This window comes from Hydra vulgaris, chromosome 03 (genome assembly GCF_038396675.1).
Source record: "Hydra vulgaris chromosome 03, alternate assembly HydraT2T_AEP".
In the NCBI taxonomy this organism is placed as follows: domain Eukaryota; kingdom Metazoa; phylum Cnidaria; class Hydrozoa; order Anthoathecata; family Hydridae; genus Hydra; species Hydra vulgaris.
In genome coordinates, this window is record NC_088922.1 from 57,681,023 (window position 1) to 57,702,723 (window position 21,701).

The 21,701-nt window shown below is 27.5% G+C and overlaps 1 protein-coding gene across 3 annotated transcripts in view; it reads left to right on the forward strand.

Moving 5' to 3' along the window:
* LOC136078303 (uncharacterized) overlaps positions 1 to 20,245 on the forward strand; it is a 47,993-nt gene extending 27,748 nt beyond the window's left edge. The window contains exons 2-3 of one of the 3 annotated variants that reach the window (XM_065793790.1): positions 5,985 to 6,186; positions 18,462 to 20,245. In XM_065793790.1, the coding sequence (XP_065649862.1) occupies positions 6,012 to 6,186; positions 18,462 to 19,828 (1,542 nt within the window). In that variant the 5' untranslated portion in view covers positions 5,985 to 6,011 and the 3' untranslated portion in view covers positions 19,829 to 20,245. The remainder of the gene's footprint in view (positions 1 to 5,984; positions 6,187 to 18,461) is intronic. The other 2 variants (XM_065793791.1, XM_065793792.1) reach the window with 2 other exon arrangements.
* The last annotated feature ends 1,456 nt before the right edge of the window (positions 20,246 to 21,701 follow it).

Genomic DNA, 21,701 nt, shown 5'->3' on the forward strand with positions numbered 1-21,701 from the left:
TTAAAAAACTCTGAAATAATAAATATATTTTAAATTTCTAATCGAAGTAATCAAAAGTAAAATCTTTTAATCAAAGCTTAAAAAACGTTCTCACAAAATAAATGATGAGAAAAAAATACCTGTTGTTCTTCCTTTAGAAGACAATGATAGTGTAAGTCTGCAAATACCGCTGCACAGAAAACAGGATTACTCATTAGAATTGCTTCCCTAGGTTCCATAGATTGTTTTATGGCTTTAGCAAAAACAGGTTTCTCAAAATCACCCTCCTTGAACTGTTCTTCTAACAGTTCCCAAACATAGACAAAGTGTCCTGGCGTGAGATCCTCAAACTGAAAGATTTGAGTAGCAATAGCAGGTTTTTCAAGAATACCATGTAATTCCTTTATTTGTTTTCACTGATATGGCTGCACTGCAAAACTCCCTTTTTGGATATTTTCCTTCCAGCTCTTCAACAACACCACGTAATTCTAAAAGACGCTTAAGCATTTTAAATGTACTCGACCATCTAGTTACATTGTCTATAACTGCCACCTATATTATAGAGCATATTTTATTCTTGAAATATAACAAATAAACATATTTATTAGTTTGTATAAAAAATTTATAAAATTACTTTAAAAGGTTTTGTATTTTTGCAAAATTCCATAGCAATTGGAGCACGACAAGCTTTTGCAACTTTACGAGTACGCTCAAGTATTACTTTGATTTCCAATTCTTTCATTGCATCGGTGACAGCAAGTTGAAGGGTGTGTGCACCACAACGTTGAAAATAAATAGTGTTCATATTTTCGGAGATTTCGTCAAAGTAACCATCACGCTGCTGTTCACAGAATTCAGAACTCTCAGTTTCACTACTTTCATCTTCAATAATCTGTTCTTCTGTAATATCATCTCCGCCTTCATCATGATCTTCACTAGGTAGTGTTTCTACAATCTTGTTTATCTCAATCGTCTTGCCAAAATCATTCACCATTTTAATCATGTAAGACCCATTGTCAGTACTAATTCCGAGGATTTGTTCTTTTCGGATGCCAAACTTATCAAGTACGTTTTCAAGAGCTTTTGAATATCTTCAGCTTTGTGTCTCTGGCATGTATGTCGATGACTGCTAATGTTTTGATTAATATTTTGCCGCAAAAAAAAAAATTCGAGAAAATTTCAAAATTCAAAAATTGAGTATTAACTCCAAGAAAGCTTCGCCGATGTCTTGATGCTCCATCAACTTTTAGGAAGATTAGTTTTCCATTCAAATCGCTTCTCAAATCAGAACGCTTTTTTTCAGCTAAAGCCTGAACTTCCTGACGCATATTTTCACGACTGATCTTAATGCCAAATTTTTTTGCCAAATCTCGGGTCAAAATTTCTATTCCATCTCCGCTAAAAATATCAAACGAAGCTCCATTTTGAAGTACTAACATATTTAAAGCTTTTTTGAAATCTTCTTTCAATATTGTTATAGTAGCTTTGTTAAAAAAATTGTCAAGTATCTTTTGTTTTTTTGTCCACCAAAAGATAGAGAATCTCCATTACTTGACAAAGTAACTTCGGATACATTTATATTCATTTTTTGTGCGGCTTTTTTCTTTTCTTGCTCCTGAAAAATATTATGATGAAGTATTCCGTGGCTCTTCTTAATGTGACGTTTCGTATTTGAGGTTGATTTTTTTACTCGTTTTCCATCTATTAGCATTTTAACTTGCGCGCCACAAATTTTTTAGTTTGATATATCTTCGCACATATCTTCGTTTACAACCGCGGTATTTTTAGTCACATCAGTCATGTTAAATGTACATCAACAACTTTTTAAACAAAATGCTAAAATGGAAAAATTAAACTTGAAAAATATAATCCTTATTAGAATTTATTCAGACGAACAACAAGATAAATCTGTAATTAAACTAATTGAACCTTCTAAATAAAAAGTTTTTAATTAATGTTGCTTTATTAGGTTTTAAAATAAGTTACCTTAACTCACCAGAAATGAGGATTATTTAAACCAAATATCGCGGAACATATTCTGATTAAAACTTTTAATTTATTAATTCTTCATTTAAATTGTAATATATAAATTTATGTTTACATATATTTTAGTAATAACAGTGTAAAGGTTTCGCGCCAGTGTTTTTTTTACGAGTTTCAACTTTTTTATTTGGTTGCTGTTTTTTTAAATTACTTATAAAACGTGCGTACATAAGAAAGAGTATATCAATTACAAATAACAACTAATAAACTTGGTCGTCGGAATTTTTTTTAACAGTAATAATAATAACAATAATAGTCGTAAAATGACAACCAAAATTAAGACAAAGTTTCTCGTTAACTGAAACGTTTTATATTAAAAGAAACAATGATTAACTTTATTTTTAACTTCTGAAGTAAGAGATCTAGCTACTGCACAACGGCTGCTCCTAAAATTGCGGAGTGGTTTGGGATGGACTAAATTCCCCCATTCCTTTTTTAATATCGCCCAACTGCCGCTAATAATGAATAAAATTATTAATTCTCAAAGCTATAATCAAAAAAAAAATTTCTCTTGACTATGTTACCAATATTGCATGTTACATGCATTATGATTTAAAATTAAACCAACTGGGAGGCTAAATAAAGCTAATAAAAACCTATTCTAAAAACAGAAAATAATAATATAAGTGTCAATAAAGCAATGTTAACCATCAATATTATAATAAACGATTTATTTAACAAGTTCGTTCAACAATGAGTGAATAATATTTGTCTACTATTAAAAACAACATTATATTTCATTAAAAATACAAGAGAGCTGTGAACCGGTAGATATTCCGGCTCCACCAAAAAACAGCGGCTCCACGGCACCACGGCTCCGGCTCCGGCTTGGCTCCACAAGCCTGATATATATATATATATATATATATATATATATATATATATATATATATATATATATATATATATATATATATATATATATATATATATTTATATATATATTTATATGTCTAAAGTACCAAAGTCAACAATTTAAAATTTTTTACCGCATAACAGCATAAAATTAAGTTGTAGCCAAAATTGCTTTTGATTCAGATATCGATAAAACCTTACTCTTAGTAAACAATTTATGATAAAATAGTTCAGCTGTACTAAGAAAATGTATCATTATGCATTTTTAAGCAAAATAATTGAATTTGATTATATATATATATATATATATATATATATATATATATATATATATATATATATATATATATATATATATATATATATATATATATATATATACATATATATATATATATATATATATATATATATATATATATATATATATATATATATATATATATATATATATATATATATATATATATATATATATATATATATGGCAATCAGTTAGCATGTAATTCTTTATAAGATAGTATAAGCTGTCAAACATAAACTGACGAATAATTCAATCATTTAGTGCAATCTTTTGGCCGTTTTTAAAACTGGTTTCAAAAATGTCACGTGACACTGTCTCCTGTATAATAAACCTCCTTGGGCTAGGGGAATATTTAACATTGACTAAATATCTTTAATATTTTGTGCTTCTGGTTTAAATTTAGAGAAATTTCTCATTTAATGTATTACAAACCCTTTATTGTTTGAAACCTAAAAGCAATTATAATTTTCGTATAAACAACAATCTTGTTACCTTTTTTTGCCAAAAAAGACTAGTTTTTTGTTTGACAAGGTTCTTATTTTTGGAAGAAAACGTCTTACAAAACTATGATTTTTCTTCAAAACCGTCAATCTTCATTTATTTTCAATCTTGTTTTTGTATATTGTTTCGTTTAACAATTTATCTTAGTTTATTTTAATTTTTTCTTTTTTACATAAAAATGTATTATTATTTCACAGTAGATATTGTGTTTCAATCAAAAATTGAGCATATATTGTAAAGGGTAAACGTATGTTGATCTTCTTGAAGTTCTTCCGTTGCTAATGTAAAAAATTGTAAAAATTATTAGATTGCTGTAACTATTATTAAACGAAAATATGTATTTAAAAAGTAAATAACTTCTCAAATTGCTTCTTCAATATGAACGCAAGAAAATAGCTAGATATGACTGAAGGAAAGTATAACTGCTTTAGAGCAAGTAAAGGCTCATTATACAAATTTATCAAAGTTTTGAGGAGTTCTTTAAATTAAGAAAGACATAAATTGGAAGCAACAGTTTTTTTGTCCAAAGCGGTAATTCCAACATAGATCGAGGAAATAAGGATCTTTGATGACATTGAGGCATATCAAAATGTCATCAAGAATCGTATCAAGATGTGGACCAATGCTGAGGACGTAAATACCAAAGTCAACAGTCTGAAATTGTTTACTACATAACAGCAAAAAATTAAGTTGTAGCTTGTATTGCTTTTGATTCAGATATCGATAAAACCTTACTCTTAGTAAAAAATTTATGACAAAATAGTTCAGCTGCACTATTTAAATATGACATTATGCAAAAATAGTGATAAAAATAATTGAAGAATTGTCATGAGTTAGTTATATAAAGAAAAACAAAAAAAGAAGTTATAAATCTCTGACCAAGGTTCATAATTTCTTTTTCCGATTTTCTTTTTAAAATTGCAGCTTTACAAATCTGACAAATTCGAAATTTTTAATATTTAGCTTAAATAGTAAATAACAAATATTATCGCGTGAATTCTAAAGTTATATTTACTTTTGCAAAATGAGTTTAGTTTTTCAGTCAACTGACTTCATTTCACACTATATCTAACGTGTTATTTTTTCTCAATTTTTTCCAATCTCAACATATTAGGTATAAATACTTTTTCATACTTTTAATGTTTCATAATATGAATTATTTTCAATTTATGAAACGCTTCAATTTGTTATATAACTTTGTTGTTTTCTTTTAATAAGGTAAAAATAATATAGTAGTAAAAATGTAATATGGTAAGACTAATTTAATATATAAAAACTTAAATTGAGTAAAAGCATTAAAATTTTATTTTAAAAATATTTTTTTTATTCATCTTATCAACTGTTTTCAAAAAAAGAAGTAAAAAAAGTTTTATTATCAGGGGCGGATGTACCGTTTTTCCCTTAAGCTTTTGCTCTCCTTCCCCGAATGTTAGAACAACAAGTATATAATTTTTTTTTTTTACTTTTATAAACAAAATTTTATATTAAGTATCAAAACTTTATTGACTATATCATTAACATTCTTTTTAATTAACAAGAAAGCTAATTAGAAATGAGGATTTGAAGACATAAGTTTTTTACTGAATTAATAATACAATTAATGTGTTCAAAAAAACATTGCTGGTCTATAAATTTTGTTTATTTAATTTAAAAGTATAAGTCCATATATACATAATATGTATGTGTATGCGCATATACATATATATATATATATATATATATATATATATATATATATATATATATATATATATATATATATATATATATATATATATATATATTTATATATATATATATATATATACATATATATATATATATATATATATATATATATATATATATATATATATATATATATATATATATATATATATATATATATATACATATATATATATATTTATATACATACATATATATACATACATATATATATATATAAATATATATATATATTATATATATATATATATATACATATATATATATATATATTTATATACATACATATATATACATACATATATATATAAATATATATATATATATATATATATATATATATATATATATATATATATATATATATATATATATATGTATGTATGTATGTATGTATGTATGTATGTATGTATGTATGTATGTATGTATGTATGTATGTATGTATGTATGTATGTATGTATGTATGTATGTATGTATGTATGTATGTATGTATGTATGTATGTATGTATGTATGTATGTATGTATGTATGTATGTATGTATGTATATATATCACATCATATCAATATATAATAGTTGTATATATCAAATCGTCACAACAAGATGATGTCTTCGAGTACCACTTTAATCGATAAAAATAAAAGAAATGAAATAAAAGATGACTTTTTCATATCCTCAAAAGGTTTATACAAGAATAAAGAATTTAGTGACAAGGTTTTATTCATTGTTGAAGAACAGTTGGATGAAACTGAAGAAAATACAAAAAAACATCTAAAAGGTACATGTTAATTGTTTGTTGTTTAGCAAATATTTTATTTATATTAAAATTCATTTCTATTGGATTCTTAAACGGTATTTTTTTTAATATTTGGTTATATTATTTTGATATTGTTAAACGGTTCTCGGCGACAGGATATTACAATCCTTTTCGGGTTTCAGGATTATTATATTTAATTTATACAACGACATTACACCAGAATACTGCAATAAGAACAATATATATATATATGTAAATATATATATATATATATATATATATATATATATATATATATATATATATATATATATATATATATATATATATATTATATATATTATCTACACACTTTTTGTTCTTATTACAGTATTCTGGGATAATTTTGTTGTATAGAATATATATATATATATATATATATATATATATATATATATATATATATATATATACATATATATATATATATATATATATATATATATATATATATATATATATATATATATATATATATCATATATCATGTATCATATATATAAAAGTCTAGTTTTGTAATTTAAATTTAATTATTATTAATTAACAATGCCGGATTAACCCAGGTTCCGGGTTCGCCAGGCCCTGGGTTAATTCGGCATTGGGAATAAGTTAGAATAATTTATATTACCAATGCCAGTGTAGCAGCTTAAAATAACTCCTTGTAAATAAATACTCCTGGAGTACTTATTTCCTAGTCAAAAAGTACTCCCCCAGTCATTTTAAGCTCGTAAATAAATACTCCCTTTATTAAATAAGTACTCCAAATGAGAGTATTTATTATCATTTAAATTAAATTCGAAAAGCAATCTTTTAATGACATTGGATTTTACATTTTTAAATTCTGTTTTGTGGTATATTGAGTCGTATTAAGTTATAGTTAAGTTCTTAAAGTTTTTAAACACCAAGTGAACTTAGTATATCAATGCTAAAAAAGGATTTTAAGACATCGCGATGCATTACTTGTCGTAAAAATGTTTCTTCAAAATTGAAAGTAAATTTTCCACACTCTTAAAATAAATAATGACGGGACATGTTGATTTTGTAGCAATTGAAAAATGCCTTAAAGAAATAGTTTATCCTCTAGAAATTAAACCTGATAAAGGAAAAAAATCTAATTTTCGAAAAGCTTGCAAGAATTTTAGCATTTTATTTGGACAATTATTACACCGTAGCAAAAAGTTAGCCATTGCTTGTAAAGATCAACAGCAAAAGATAATATCTGACATTCATTTTGGTTTTAGTGAAAATTCCAAAGCAAAAGCAATGGCTTTGCACCGTGGAAGAGATGCAACTCATCACAAAATCTTTAGCAGGTTTTACTAGCACAATATTAAATTAGACACAGAAAAGTTTATTCAAAAATGTGATCAATGTCAAAAACATGATAGAATAATAAGTTCTTCAACAGAAATGCATTCCATTCCATTTGTAAGTAAAGCAATGGAACAAGTTGGAAATGATGTTTGTAACTTGCCAGAGGTTGATGGCTTTAAACATTTAGTTGTCTGTATAGACTATTTTACAAAATGGTCAGAAGCTAAACCTCTTAAAAATAAAACTGCTGATTCAATTGCACTCTTTTTATATGAAGTAACCTGTCAGAACGGTTGCATTAAAATACAAATTAATGATCAAGAAAGAGAGTTTGTAAATGAAGTCAGCGAAAAATTGCATAAATGACAGGAACTGAGCAAAGGGTAACTTCTGCTCACCATTCCCAATCTAATGGCTTATGTGAGCGTCAGAATAAAACTTTAAAAGAAGCATTAGTTAAAGTTCTTGATAAAAAAGCTGCGGAAAGTGTGGAATGGCCCTACATTATTGAAGGAATATTATTTGCACATTGTGTTAGCAAGCACACTTCAACAAAATATTCACCATTTTTTCTATTATACAGTATTGTGAAAAAGTAAAGAACCACTAAATAATAAAAAAAAATTTTTCAAATAAATTTAATTAATTTTTATTCTATAGATAATAAAATAGTCTTTTTTTTTCAAACATATTAAATATAGCATGAGAAAAAAGAAAAAATTTTTTTTTTGAAAGTTAGTTAATAGAACCTATAAAAAATAAGGATTAAATATTATGTGTTAATTTTTTTTTATATTTTTTTTGTGAAAAAGTTAAGAACCACAAAGAATTTTTTGTGCTAAATGCGGCGGAAGCGTCTTTTTAAATTTATTTTTCCATTTTTTTTTAAATATTCTTTTAATGACGTGAGTTATTACCAAAGAACCAATAAAAACATTTGAAAAAAATTAATTTTTTTAAATACTTTTAAAAAAAGTATTTAATTTCAAACAAAAAAAAATTCTTTCCTTTTGAAAAAATGAGCAGAAAAGCTATTACCTATGAAGATCGTGTAAAAGTGGTGCATTTTCACCAGGAAGGTAAATCCGCTCGCGAAATTGGAAGAATAGTAAAGCAATCACATAGTTCGGTGCTAACAATCATCAAAAGATTCAAAGAGACGAAATCTTACGTTGATCGCCATCGTTCTGGAAGACCGCGTTTGATGACACCCAATGATGATCGCCTTTTAATCAGGTTGGCAAAGAAAAATCGAACCATGCCGTCGCATGAATTAAGAAGGGAATGGAAGCTTTCAAATGGACGTCAAGCCTCGCCATCACTTGTGCGTAGGAAACTATTAGCTAACAATATGTTATGGAAAAAAGCTGTTCTAAAACCGCGACTTACCAAACGACATATAAAAAAGCGAAAAGAATTTTGCCAAAGCGTCAAAGAATGGTCTAAACAAAAATGGAGGACAGTAATGTTCAGTGATGAGATGAATATCGAGGTCGATAACCGAAAAAACCGAATTATGATTCGCAGGCAGCCTTCAGAAAAATATAATCACGATTGTATCGTTCAAAGAACAAAACAAGGTAGCGGGTCGGTTGGAATATGGTGCTGCATGACATATTATGGTCTCGGTATGTTTAAATTATTTGATGGTCGACTCAACTCTACTTATTATGTCGATATTTTAAATAACAACTTGTTACCGTCAATTGATGCACTTGAGCAAAGCGTTCCGTTCATTTTTCAGCAAGACAATGCACCATGTCACAGGGCTAAAATTGTCTCTGAATGGTTCGAAAGTAAAAATATTGAGCGTCTAACTTGGCCACCAAATAGCCCAGATCTAAATTGCATTGAAAATCTTTGGAGTTGGCTTGATAAAGAGATTGCCAAGAATGCACCAAGGAGCCTTGAGGAGTTGCGCAATATTTTACCAGCAATACTTGGAAATGTTCCCAAACATATATTAGAGAATTTAATAGACTCAATGCCAAATCGTATAAATGAGTGCTTAAAAATTCATGGTAGAATTACGCGGTATTAGGTGGTAAAAGTTATCGTTCTTTATTCTGTGGTTCTTAACTTTTTCACAATTTTTTTAAAATAAAAATTATCTATAAAACTTTAAACATATTTTTTATATTTGTTTAAAAGTTTTTATCACTATTATTATTTTTTATTTTGTTTGTCTATTTTCTAAAATTTATTATTATTATTCTTTTTACCAGAGAAATATATTCGATTAAAAAAAAATTTAAAAATAAAAATAAATTATGATTTGTTTTTTTTTGTGGTTCTTAACTTTTTCACAATACTGTATAATCGAGAACCTACTTTACCTGTAGATGTTAAATACAGAATGGTTGTTAAAAAGCATGTAGATGTTAAATACAGAATGATGTTAAAAAGCATGACATTGAATGTTTTGACAGAGAAACTTTTGATGCAGTTCTTACTTTTTTATTTCTTTACGAGAAAAAGTTTACCATTCAAGAACATTCATACTGCTCAAAATAAACAGCAGAAAGATTGTAATAAACACCATCAATCACCTCCTTTAATTGGAATTAATGATAAAGTTTTTTTAAAAATCAAAAAAGGTTAGATAGAAAAGGAGGAAAATTTTCATTTAAATGGCTTGGTCCATATATAGTTCATTCAATTTCTAAAAACAACTTGTGCACTATGGTTAACCAAAAAAATACTACTCTGAAGAAAAAATACAACGTTACTTTGCTTAAGCCATACATTGATAAAAATAAAAAGTTATTATATAATGATATGTTGAGTTCTTGTGTTGAAACTGAAGAGAAAGTAACAAGTTTATGGTGCATGTTACCTGACGAAGTTGTTGAAATGATATTATTTAGTGCAGTGAAAACATCCAATATTGTTAAGGAAACATATCAATCGTTGTGTCATACCTGTAAGAGATTTAAAAACATTTTGCAACAAAAAATAAGTTTCTTCTTCCGCCTATTTTCCTTGAATTTCAAGATTTCGAGCTCTCAAGTTTAGTGCAACGGAACAATAAAATAAAAGTAAGTATTCGAAAGTTATTAAAAATATTTGGACCCTTTAGCGGAGTTGCAGCTTGCTTGAACAATATTGTCAATTATGAAAAATAGAAATCTGCATGGATTATCGTTTGTGCAGAAAAACATTCATGGTTTACAGTTGAACAAACATTTTGGAAATCACATCAAGTAATCAATTCAGCTGACTCAAAAAAGGCTTTAAAACCTCAGAAACTATGATTACATTTTCCAAATCTTTATCATCTTAAAATGAAGATAAACAGATTTTGTTGTCTTATAGTTCGTGGCTAAATGTCAACATCATGGATGCTGCCCAAATCCTTATTTGTAAACAGCTAGGACCAAATGCAGAATTCCAATCTGTACTAATTGCTCAAAAATGTTCAAATAATCCATACCAACCAGTCAATACTGAACATATTTAACTTATGCATAATGGTTCATGCCATTGGTTTCTTACATTTTGCTCTAATGGAAGAGTCAGTATTTGCGATAGTCTTTTTGATTCACTGAATCCTGTTTCTTTGAAATGTGTTCAGTCTATATATAAAAACAATGTTAATAGTAATGAAGACTTACTTTTAACTTTTCTGCCTGTACAAAAACAAACAGATGATTTCATGTGTGGATTGTTTGCTGTTGCTTTTTCAGTCAAATTATTAGCAGGTAAATCACCTATGGAAACAAAACTTTGATGTATTAAAAATGCGGGGACACTTGTTATCATGTTTAAAGTCTCAGCATCTTTTACCTTTTCCTCAAAAGAATTTTTTGTGTATAAATATTGTATTCAAACACAATAATTACAACTGTATAACTTTATAAACTGTAAATAATTACTTTTATCTATTAATTATTTTTTTGTACCAAAATCGCAGGTCAAAAATGGTTCTGGGTTCCAGTGTTAGCATTTTTTAGAAAAGAAAAATTTGGAAGAAATTTTTAATAAGAGATTTTCTCATAATAATCCCAAGGAATCATAAGGATTCTAAATACTACACATTCTATAACTACTCTCCTGAGTAATTATTTCTTAGGATATAAACACTCCCGGAGTACATATTTCCTAGGAAATAATACTCCGGAAGTATTTGTTAACAGGATTAACTTTAGGCTGCTATACCGAATTAACTTGGCATTGGTAATATATTTAGTTTCTAATCAAATTAATTTCATTAGTTCCTCATGTACTTAAAAATTAAAACTCAAAACTTTTTAAATAAAGTTCGAACTTGAACACATTTGAACTATATTGGATAAAAGTTCGAACAATTTAATTCAAGTTAAATACAAAGCTGTTTAATTATTTATTAGGAAATGCAAATTGACTACATTTTGATTGAAATTTTTTTTTTTCATTTGAGATCAAATAATATCACTTAAATTAATAACTGTTTGCTCTTTTTATTTACTTATATTTATTGGTAAATGTGTATTGAAATATTTTATATATTTTTTGAATTATTAGTTTTTTTACTACTTTTTTTTTTTTACCACTAATGAATTATAAATTCAGATTGCAATATTATTTTTGCAAAAACTGGATAATAATGGACAAAAAATATCTCAACGGAAATTTAAAACGCAAACTGCAAAAAAAAAAAAATATTACAGACAGAAAGCAATATTAAAAAAATCCTAAAATTGATTAGTTTTTTCCTATCTCCTGATAAAGCATGGGAGGAGAATTAATGTGTGTCAATTGAATCAAACCCAACTACAGAAAGTCCGCAGTTGCAAAACGTAACAGATAATTCTTCAATTAATAATATATCGGTGTTATCCAATTCAACAGCGCAGCAAGAAAACGTTTTATATGGCAACGTTAGGATATTGTGGAATTTAGACGAAGGAATAAATAATTAAATTTATTATTGTTATTACCATTATTATTATTCCTGTTATTATTATCATTATTATTACCATTATTATTATTATCATTATTATTATTATTATTGATGATGTTATTATTGTTATTGTTATGTTTAATATTGTTAAACGTGTTACTATTTTTGATTGTATACTAAAGCTGCACCGTTCTTTTTTGTTTTAGTCCATTTAGTCAATACGTCAATCTGACCCAGTATTGTGGACGGGTTTGAAAGAAGCACAACGCTACTGGATTTCTATAAAAGAAATTCCTGATCAAAATATTGAAGACAAAAGTTTTGAAAAATCCAAAAAAGTTGCTGCTCTCTTATCTATTCTTCTTTTAAGTTAAAAAGTGGTGAAATTTGAATGAGGGACTGGCTTATTTATTCACTATCCACAGAAAAAATATTTCGTTTCTTCTGCTTGCTTTTTCAAGATTCAGACAACAATATCAGATTTGGATTCAACAACTGGGCACATAAACTGCGTTCTATACATAGACACAAACAAAACAAGCAGCATTCTTATGCAGTTCAGTGCTATTTCGGAAAAGTCACAATAAAAGAAAAATAGATATTCATTTAAAACAACAGTTGGAGGATGAACAGTGTTACTGAAGGGAAGTTCTAAGAAGAGTTGTTGAATGCTTGAAGTTTTTGTGCAGTCAAGGTCTAGCTCTTATAGGTGATTCAGAAGAAATAGGTGACTTCAGTAATAACAACTTTCTCAGGACCTTGGAGTTCTTAGTAAAATTTGACCCATTTGTTGCTAAACACTTACAAAACCGAGAAAATCAGGGCAGAGGAAATGTTTCATACATTTCATCAACAAGTTATGATGAAATTGTCTTTTTAATGGCAAAAAATGTTCTGGCTTCCATTGGTAGCAAAATCGCCAGTGCTAAATAATTTTTACTGATTGTTGACTCATCAACTGACACTACACACTGTGACCAACTTGCAATAATCATTCGATATATAAGCAAAAAAGCTGATGTGGAAGAAAAAATTGTTGGGTTTGAATCTTCATGTGGACATAGCGGATTGGCTATTGCTGATGCTGTCAAGAAAAATTAGATGAGCTTGGCTTAAACATTAACAATGCTCGTGGTCAGTCAAACAACAATGCATCTAACATGTCAGGAAAACACGAAGGCTGGCAAGCACTACTGAAAAATGAGAACCCAAACATTGAATATATTGCTTGTGCAGGACATTCTCTAAATTTAGTTGGCATAAATACTGTTGACAGCTGTGAGGCTGCATCCAACATTTTTGGGTTTCTCCAATGCCTGTACAATTTATGTGCTTCTTCAACTCACAGAAGGCAGATAGTTTGTTCTGGTCTTTGTGAGTGGTGATCGAAAGGACAGGAATGTTACTATTAAAAACCTGAGTCAGACAAGGTGGTCAATAAGAGCCATTTCTACTAAAGCTTTACATTAAAATTACAATAGTATTCTTGAGACATTAGAATAAATTATTCTGGATAAAGATAAAAAACATAAGACACAAAACGAAGCCACTGCACTTTTAAAAAATTGAAAACTTTGGATGTTGCTTTTGTGACGGAGCTGTGGCACAGAATAATGTTACGATTTAATGCTACTAGTATGAAGTTTCAGGAAAACAAAGCAAATTCGGCTTTTGGTGTTCGATTGCTTAAATCTCTTAAGGAATCAGTTCGTGAAAATTTTCTCGACATTCAAGAAAGTGCTAAAAGGTTTTCAAGCATTATTTCTAATCAGTACAAGCATAAAAATTCAAGAAAGAAGACGCGCAAATTAGGGTTTAGTGAAAACAGCGAAAATTAAGTGTTTTTAGTTGCTGTGAAAAATTTAAAATAAGTTTTTTTTTTCCAATCATAGACAAATTGAAAACGTGCTTAAAAGAAAGGCTTCTGCTAACGAGTCTACAAAGAGAAAGTTTGGTTTTTTAACTAGTTTCCAGACCATGACCGTTGCTATCATTGTTGCTGCTGCCAAATCCTTGTGTACTATTTATTCTTCAGACTTAGATACACAATTTCCTGATGAAATTATTCAATTTTCCAAGTTTATGGCAAATGAGAAAAATATATCAGCACTTGAATGTTTACAAGCAATTCGTAGGACTAAGTTAGAATCAAGCAATTGTAGCAATTGTAGAGAAAGCACTTTCAAAAACGGTATCAGTTAAAAATGATCTCCGTTCTTCAATGCTAAATGATCGCTTAAATGCTCTTTGTTTAATGACAATTAAAAGAACACTGTTAAAAAATATAAATTTTTAAGATTTAATAATTGATTTGCAAATGTAAAAGCAAAAAAAGTGTCTCTGTAAACAAAAAAAGTAATCTTATGTTTTTTGCATTCATTTTTAAATACATTTTTTAGGAACGGGGCCCCAAATATTTTTTCGCTCCCGGCCCTCAAAACCTTTACTCCGGCATTGTTGATAACATTCATGTTTTTATTAATTTATTTAAAAAACGAATATTTATAGAAATAAAACAATATTAAATATAAATATAACCTTAACCCTGCTTCAAGGAAAGATTGCCGTAAGCATTCTTAGTAAGTGCCGCTAGATCAACTAAAATTTTTAAGCATGATAAAAAATCAAAAAGTAAAATTTCCAACTTTTTACAACTCTGATCAAAGTAGATCTTCTTAAAATATATTCCGCTGTTAAAAATTTAAGTAAAATTAAAATCTTTGAACATTTAAAGTTGTACGAGATGTTGTTAAAAACGTTCATTTTTGTTTATTTTGCCTAAGGAATAAAAAGTATTAACTTGTCATTCTTTTCAATGTTTGTGTTAGACACTTTTATTAAACTTCAAAAACAAAGAACATATTAAAAAGTTATTTATTTTAAAAATATCTTGGTTATAGTTTTTCCAGTGTTTTATGTGAATAATTTGGTTATAAATCAACTTTGAACAGTTTATTGAAAAATATTTTACTTCGTGGACGTTGCGGAGCGTTGATACATTGAGTTATATTTTTTTAAGGGTGTTCAAAGTTGTTGCCAAAAAAGTCTCAATTTTGACTTCTTCAAAAAAGTCATAATTTTGACTTCTTTGCAACAAAATATCATAAAATCCTTTGAGGGTTTATTTTCTTCACGTTGAGGAGACGATAATATCTATTTTTAAAATCCTGGATTAACACCCATAGGATACAAAAAAAAATCTCAAATAAATGTACTTCTTAACTTTTAGTTTAACTTTACATAAATTTTAGTATGAAATTTGCCATCAACATTTTTCAAACAAAGTTTTTGTTCAATCTTCAAAAATTGATTAATCACAACTAACAAGTATTAAAATCCTAAATATTCTCTTTTTTTCTCTTTTATTCTTTTCTGTTTTACTTTTTTAATTTTTTTTGCTGTTGTAATCCAAATTACAATTCAAAAGTTTTTTGGAATAATCCGGATGTGACAAAACTGTTTTAAATTTTTTCTAATTTTTTCCGGGTTTAAAGTTTATATAAAGGATCTTTAATGCTTGCTCACTCTAAAATTCAAGACCAGTTTTGTGATGTTTGAGAAATTATGGAACATAGTAAAAAAGAGAATGAACCATTAGTGAGACAATAATGGTCAAATATTTTAACTCTTTTTCTCAAAGTCTTGAACTAGTGAGCATGTAAAACAAAAATTAACAACTTGGAGGAAAAAATTGAGAATAAGGTACGTGACTTGTTCTAGGCTTTTGTGACAACTTTTATAAGTTGCCATTGAAGTAAGCACCATTGATGGCTCTAATGGTGTGTAGCTTAGAGTCAACCATTTTTCGATTTTCGGCCATTCTTGAACCAAGTGCTTAATTAGCTAATTAACAACACCACGAAACAAAAAATGAAATTAAAAAACCCGTCACGTTTGGTGAATTTTAAACATGCTTATTCAAACAAATTTTTTGAACTTTAACTGTAAGTTGAAATATGAAGTTAATTTAAATATCTATAAAGAGTTATTAAATATTTTTTTAGTTTGAAACAGTTCTAATTTGTAATATTTGTGAGTTAATCAAAAAAAAACAAGTAATATTTCTTTTGGGTATCGTTAATCCATAATTTAAAAAATAACTATTTTGTTATTCCCGATGGGTATAGGATCAATCCTCACAAGGTTTTTTTTTCTAAATAATGCCAAAATGTTGCTAAAAATCTTTTTTTTAAGTTTTAAATTTAAAATATTCACAAAGTGCATAGAAAACAGTCGTAGTTATTTAAGCCAATCGAAAAACTAGTCGCTCAAAAGTACAATAATTTAAGCATTTAAAAATCAGTCGTTCAAAGTCTCAGCATGTTAAAAAATCAGCTCATGTTATAATTTGATGTAAATAATTAAAATGCTCAAGCTTTCAGTTGAAATGAAAATCTGCATAATCTATATTTTTTGAATGTTAAAAATTAAGCATAGTTATGGGCTGTCAATGGCAGTGACGGATCCAGGAAGTTATGGTGGAGGTAGGTAGGGTGGGAGGTGTTGAAATATTTTTTGTATTTTGTATAAGATTGGCGCCTCAAAAAAAAAAAAAAAGATCCTTCAGTTCTAAGATATTTTTGGACTTTCAGATTCTAATGGAGAACTTCGCATATTTAAATTATTAGATGATATTCTGTTTAACATTACTAAATCTAACTATTTAGATACGTAATTTGCTGATAAAGATATTTGGGGCTGCCTATAAATTAACTTAACAAAATAGGGAGGAGGGGGTCTGAATTTTTTTCACATTTGTTAACAAGGAGGAGAGGGTAGGTAAAGACAAGTTGAGTAACAATGTTACTTTTTTAAACAAGTTTAGTTACTTAAAAAAAAAAAAAATTAGGCAGCGTTTGCAGTATTGCGTATTACATACGCGCTAAACATTCAGTATTTTAATAAAGCTATTTATGTTCATACCTTTTAAAAATCGTGCTGTGTTTTTAAAAATCTAACATGTGCAGAACTAAATAAGCACACACGTGATGTTTACTTGTAACATTATTATTTTTTCATAGCTGTTGTTGGTTAGCCTGCTATGTAAACAAAAGATTTATGTAAGTACTTAGTCTACACTATATTATTTAAACGTTAGTACCAGGTGTCGGCAACCTGCGATTAATGCGTCTCTTTAGCTCCATGCACAAACATTAATATAATGTTGAAATAATTTTTGATTAATAATTGAAAAGATTTGGTAGATGATTTGAATAAAGATTTAAAATTAAGATTTAAAATAAAGATTTAAAATTAAGATTTAAAATTAAGATTTAAAATAAAGATTTAAAATAAAGATTTAAAATAAAGATTTAAAATAAAGATTTAAAATAAAGATTTAAAATAAAGATTTAAAATAAAGATTTAAAATAAAGATTTAAAATAAAGATTTAAAATAAAGATTTAAAATAAAGATTTAAAATAAAGATTTAAAATAAAGATTTAAAATAAAGATTTAAAATAAAGATTTAAAATAAAGATTTAAAATAAAGATTTAAAATAAAGATTTAAAATAAAGATTTAAAATAAAGATTTAAAATAAAGATTTAAAATAAAGATTTAAAATAAAGATTTAAAATAAAGATTTTGGTAGCTCTTTAAAAATTTTATTTTTAAAGTGTTACCAACATCTTTATTTCAATATAATAATGGAACTAATGAGGTGTATCTTAACATCGAGAGAACCACATGATATTTGCAAGCTGCAGGTTGCCGACCCCTGCTATAAACGTCTAAATAATATAATGTAGACCATGTACATACATTAATCTTTTTTGTTTGCACATTAGACTAAAACTTTGTAGAATGCTACTTTTGGCTCTTCTGTCTTAACAGGTTGCCGACCACTGGAGGAAGAGAAGGATATATTTTTGGACTTTTTTGGAGGAAGAGAGGGATATATTTTCTAGATATATTTTTGAAATGACACACAATGCTAAAGTATATTGAAGGCACACTTTATTAAATTAGGAAAAGAAATTAGAATTTACATAGAGTTTTTTTGAATAAAAAGTGTTTATTATACTTTTAAAATAGTTTAGTTTTATTTTGCTTTATTTAGATACAACAGTTGAACGTGGATCATATTTACCACAAAAAATTAGTCTTCCGATTCACAGTTTGGTATTTTGTATAAACAGCAGATTTTTCAGAAATCTCTTTTACGACTCCAATATGCTGGAAATAAAAGAGAACAAATTTTTTCTACATGTTAACCCTGGAGATATTCAGTATGTGAAATTGGTTATTAAGTCATTATACAATCCTGAAATAATTGACAACATTAAAACTATTAAATTGTTAAAGGTTTTAGAATATGCTGATAGATACATGTGTGACACGCTTCTTAAGCGTGGGCTTTCTATGGTCAAAAATATTGTTGTTACAAATGTTGATGAATGTAGTTTTCTGTTACATAAAATAGCTTACTATGAAAACTATCTAGGACATTTGTTAACCAAAGACTTATTTTTAGGCGTTAAAAGTTACTGTAGTCAATTTCTTGCAAAAATGTTTACTCCGCTAGAATGTTGTGCGTATAATAAGTCATTAATTGAGTTAGACTTTTTAACTTTTTTAACCTTATTAAAGTCAGATGATGAGTTCCTTTTTAGTGAAAACAGTGTAGTTGCGTGTGTTTCAAACTGGTTAGAAGCGAATGAAGCACAGCAAACAGAAGAAAACATCAAAGCTTTGCTTTCAGAATGTCGTTACGAATACATGGATGTATTATTTTTAAGATATAGGTTTTGTTATACAAATCCTATTTTTAGCAAATGGTCCGGGTACCTTAATTGGTATATCAATGCCGTTTCCTATCTTTCTATACAGAAAAATACCTCAGTTACTACTAAAAGAACTAACAGGGAAAAAAAACGAAAAATAAATGGAGAATTATGTTACAAGTACGAGCTACAAATGAAGTACAACGCTAATACAAAAAGTTGGAGCTCAGATCAAAGCATGTTGTACCGTGGGTGTGTTTTACAACTTTTTATTTACGCAACGAATAAAGTAGTGCTAGAGATGAAACTAGAAAAGGACAATCAGAAAAAAGAAACAGCAAATTTTATTTTTCAAATTTCAGTTGAAATTGAACTTCCCAAATTTAAATTTTCCTTTAAAAACGCTGAACCAATGTCTTTTCCAAATAACAAAACAATGCCTTTTCCAAATGACAAAACAATGTCTTTTTCAAATAACCAAACAAGGCTTTTTTCAAATGACAAAAGAAAGCCTGTTTCAAACAATAATCTTTTCTCGCTGCAAATTGTTCAACAAAATTCAACTTCCAACACAAAAAAGGTTTCTTTTCAATTTAGCGATGATAATACTGCAAATATTTCACTTGGTTACATTTTAGAATATGAACCTGATACAGTCCAAAACGAAAATGACATGATTATTGTTACTAAGTTTACCTTATAAATTTAATCGAGATTTTGCTAACCTATCTTTTTAACCTATATCGAACCTATTTCTTTTTTTAAATATTATAATTAGTTTTTGCTTCTTTAGGTTATATATATGGTAGTAGTTCTTAATGTTATTTGTGGTTTTTTTACTTGTTAATCTGTTGCTAATCTGTTAATTTTTCATATTATTATTCTTTTTTTTTCAAGATTTATTTATGATATAACCTAATATTCTTGTTTAAATAAAATCTTTAAATGAAAGCATAAAAGTATTACAATAGAAAAACTTGAATACAGAGCTCAGAAAAAAAATATCAACGTTCTATACCCAAATAAAAGTTTGCTTATTTGGGGGCAAAGAAAGGTTTTGCTATACTTTTTACTTTTAATGTTTAACTTAAAACAAAAATGTTAAGATACAGGGAGCTTTAAATAAAATATAAGCAACAATTAAAGAAATGAGGCTAATTCTTTTGTTAAATCCCCTTTTTCATTGTTACAAGTTTGAAATTCTCCAATAATGTATTTTTGTAGATCGAAATTTCTTCTCATTCCACAACTTTTTTTTAAGTATTATGAGTATTTAAATCGGTAGATGCTAAAAGGGAGTAGTCAGCAACACATAGTTTTAAGAAAATGAAATAAAATCTTCCTTTATTTTTCAAAAAGATCTATTTTTTATAAATGAATTCTTTATTACCCCGATAAATAAATGTATTTTAAAATATTTTTATTTACTAACAACACCAAGAAATCAATATTTACATACACTCCTATATATTAAGAACTAATTTTAAAAATATTTGTTATCTTCAAATAAACCTCTTTAGTATGAGATAAGAAACAGGAGCAACTAAAATTTTCAATTTCAACAACTTCGGTTGTTGGCCAAATAAAGTTTCACCAATTCCTCAAACTCCGCTAGAATGTTGGGTTGTAGTTTCATTATGTGTGCTCTTTTTTCAATATTTATTGGTACTTTTTGTGCAAGGTAAGCTCTTTTACTTAGAAAACATAAGTTTGGGCAAACGGTTGTTCTTACAGAAAAGCTATGATTTATTATAGAATCATTGAAAGGTTGGTTAATAACCTCAGATGAGAACTTTGTATCAAATGTGCAGTGCATGAAGTTGCTTATTGAAAAGTACTGTCCTTTTTTCTTTTTAAACTTGCTTAGCTTTGGTTTTAATGAAAACACAATTTTTTTTGTAAATTTGCGGTCACTTCTTAAAGTCAAAACTTTATTAGGACTTAACTTTTTGTACCACAATTATCATTTCTGAAGGAAGTCTTAAAAAGGTCACATATATGGTCTACTGTGTACAGCCTATCATGTCGGTTTAGCTCTCGCTTTATTATGCTAAAATCCCCATCATATGGTTGAAAAGAGTGCTCTCTTATTGAGTAGAATAGCTCAGTCTTTCCAAATTTCTTTATATCATTCATGGCCAAGAGAAGCTTTGATATCAAATGGTTTTGATTTTAGCCCCCAACAAATATCTGAGAATAAGTGGAGTTCAGTAAACATAATGGTGTTCTTTGTTACTTTTATTGTCATAAACACACAAAAAATCACTGAAAGTTGCCTCAGTTAGAAGGTTTCTTTCACTTGTATTTTTGGGGTTTGTATATTCTGCATAAAGTCAAAACATAATGATAAAACTTAACAATTGTCCTTGTCATTGACTTTTTTTCGGACTCGCTGAGAAAACTTTTTTGATTTACATTTATGTATATCAAGTTAAGATTGAGCATATTTCTTTGCTGCCTCATTGAGACGAGGACTCCTTAACTTTAACTTGAGTTCTTTGCAAATGTAGCATATGTAAAAGATGCGGTCTTCCAAAGGAAAGGTTGTAGTTTTCTTTAAATTAGTTAAATAACTT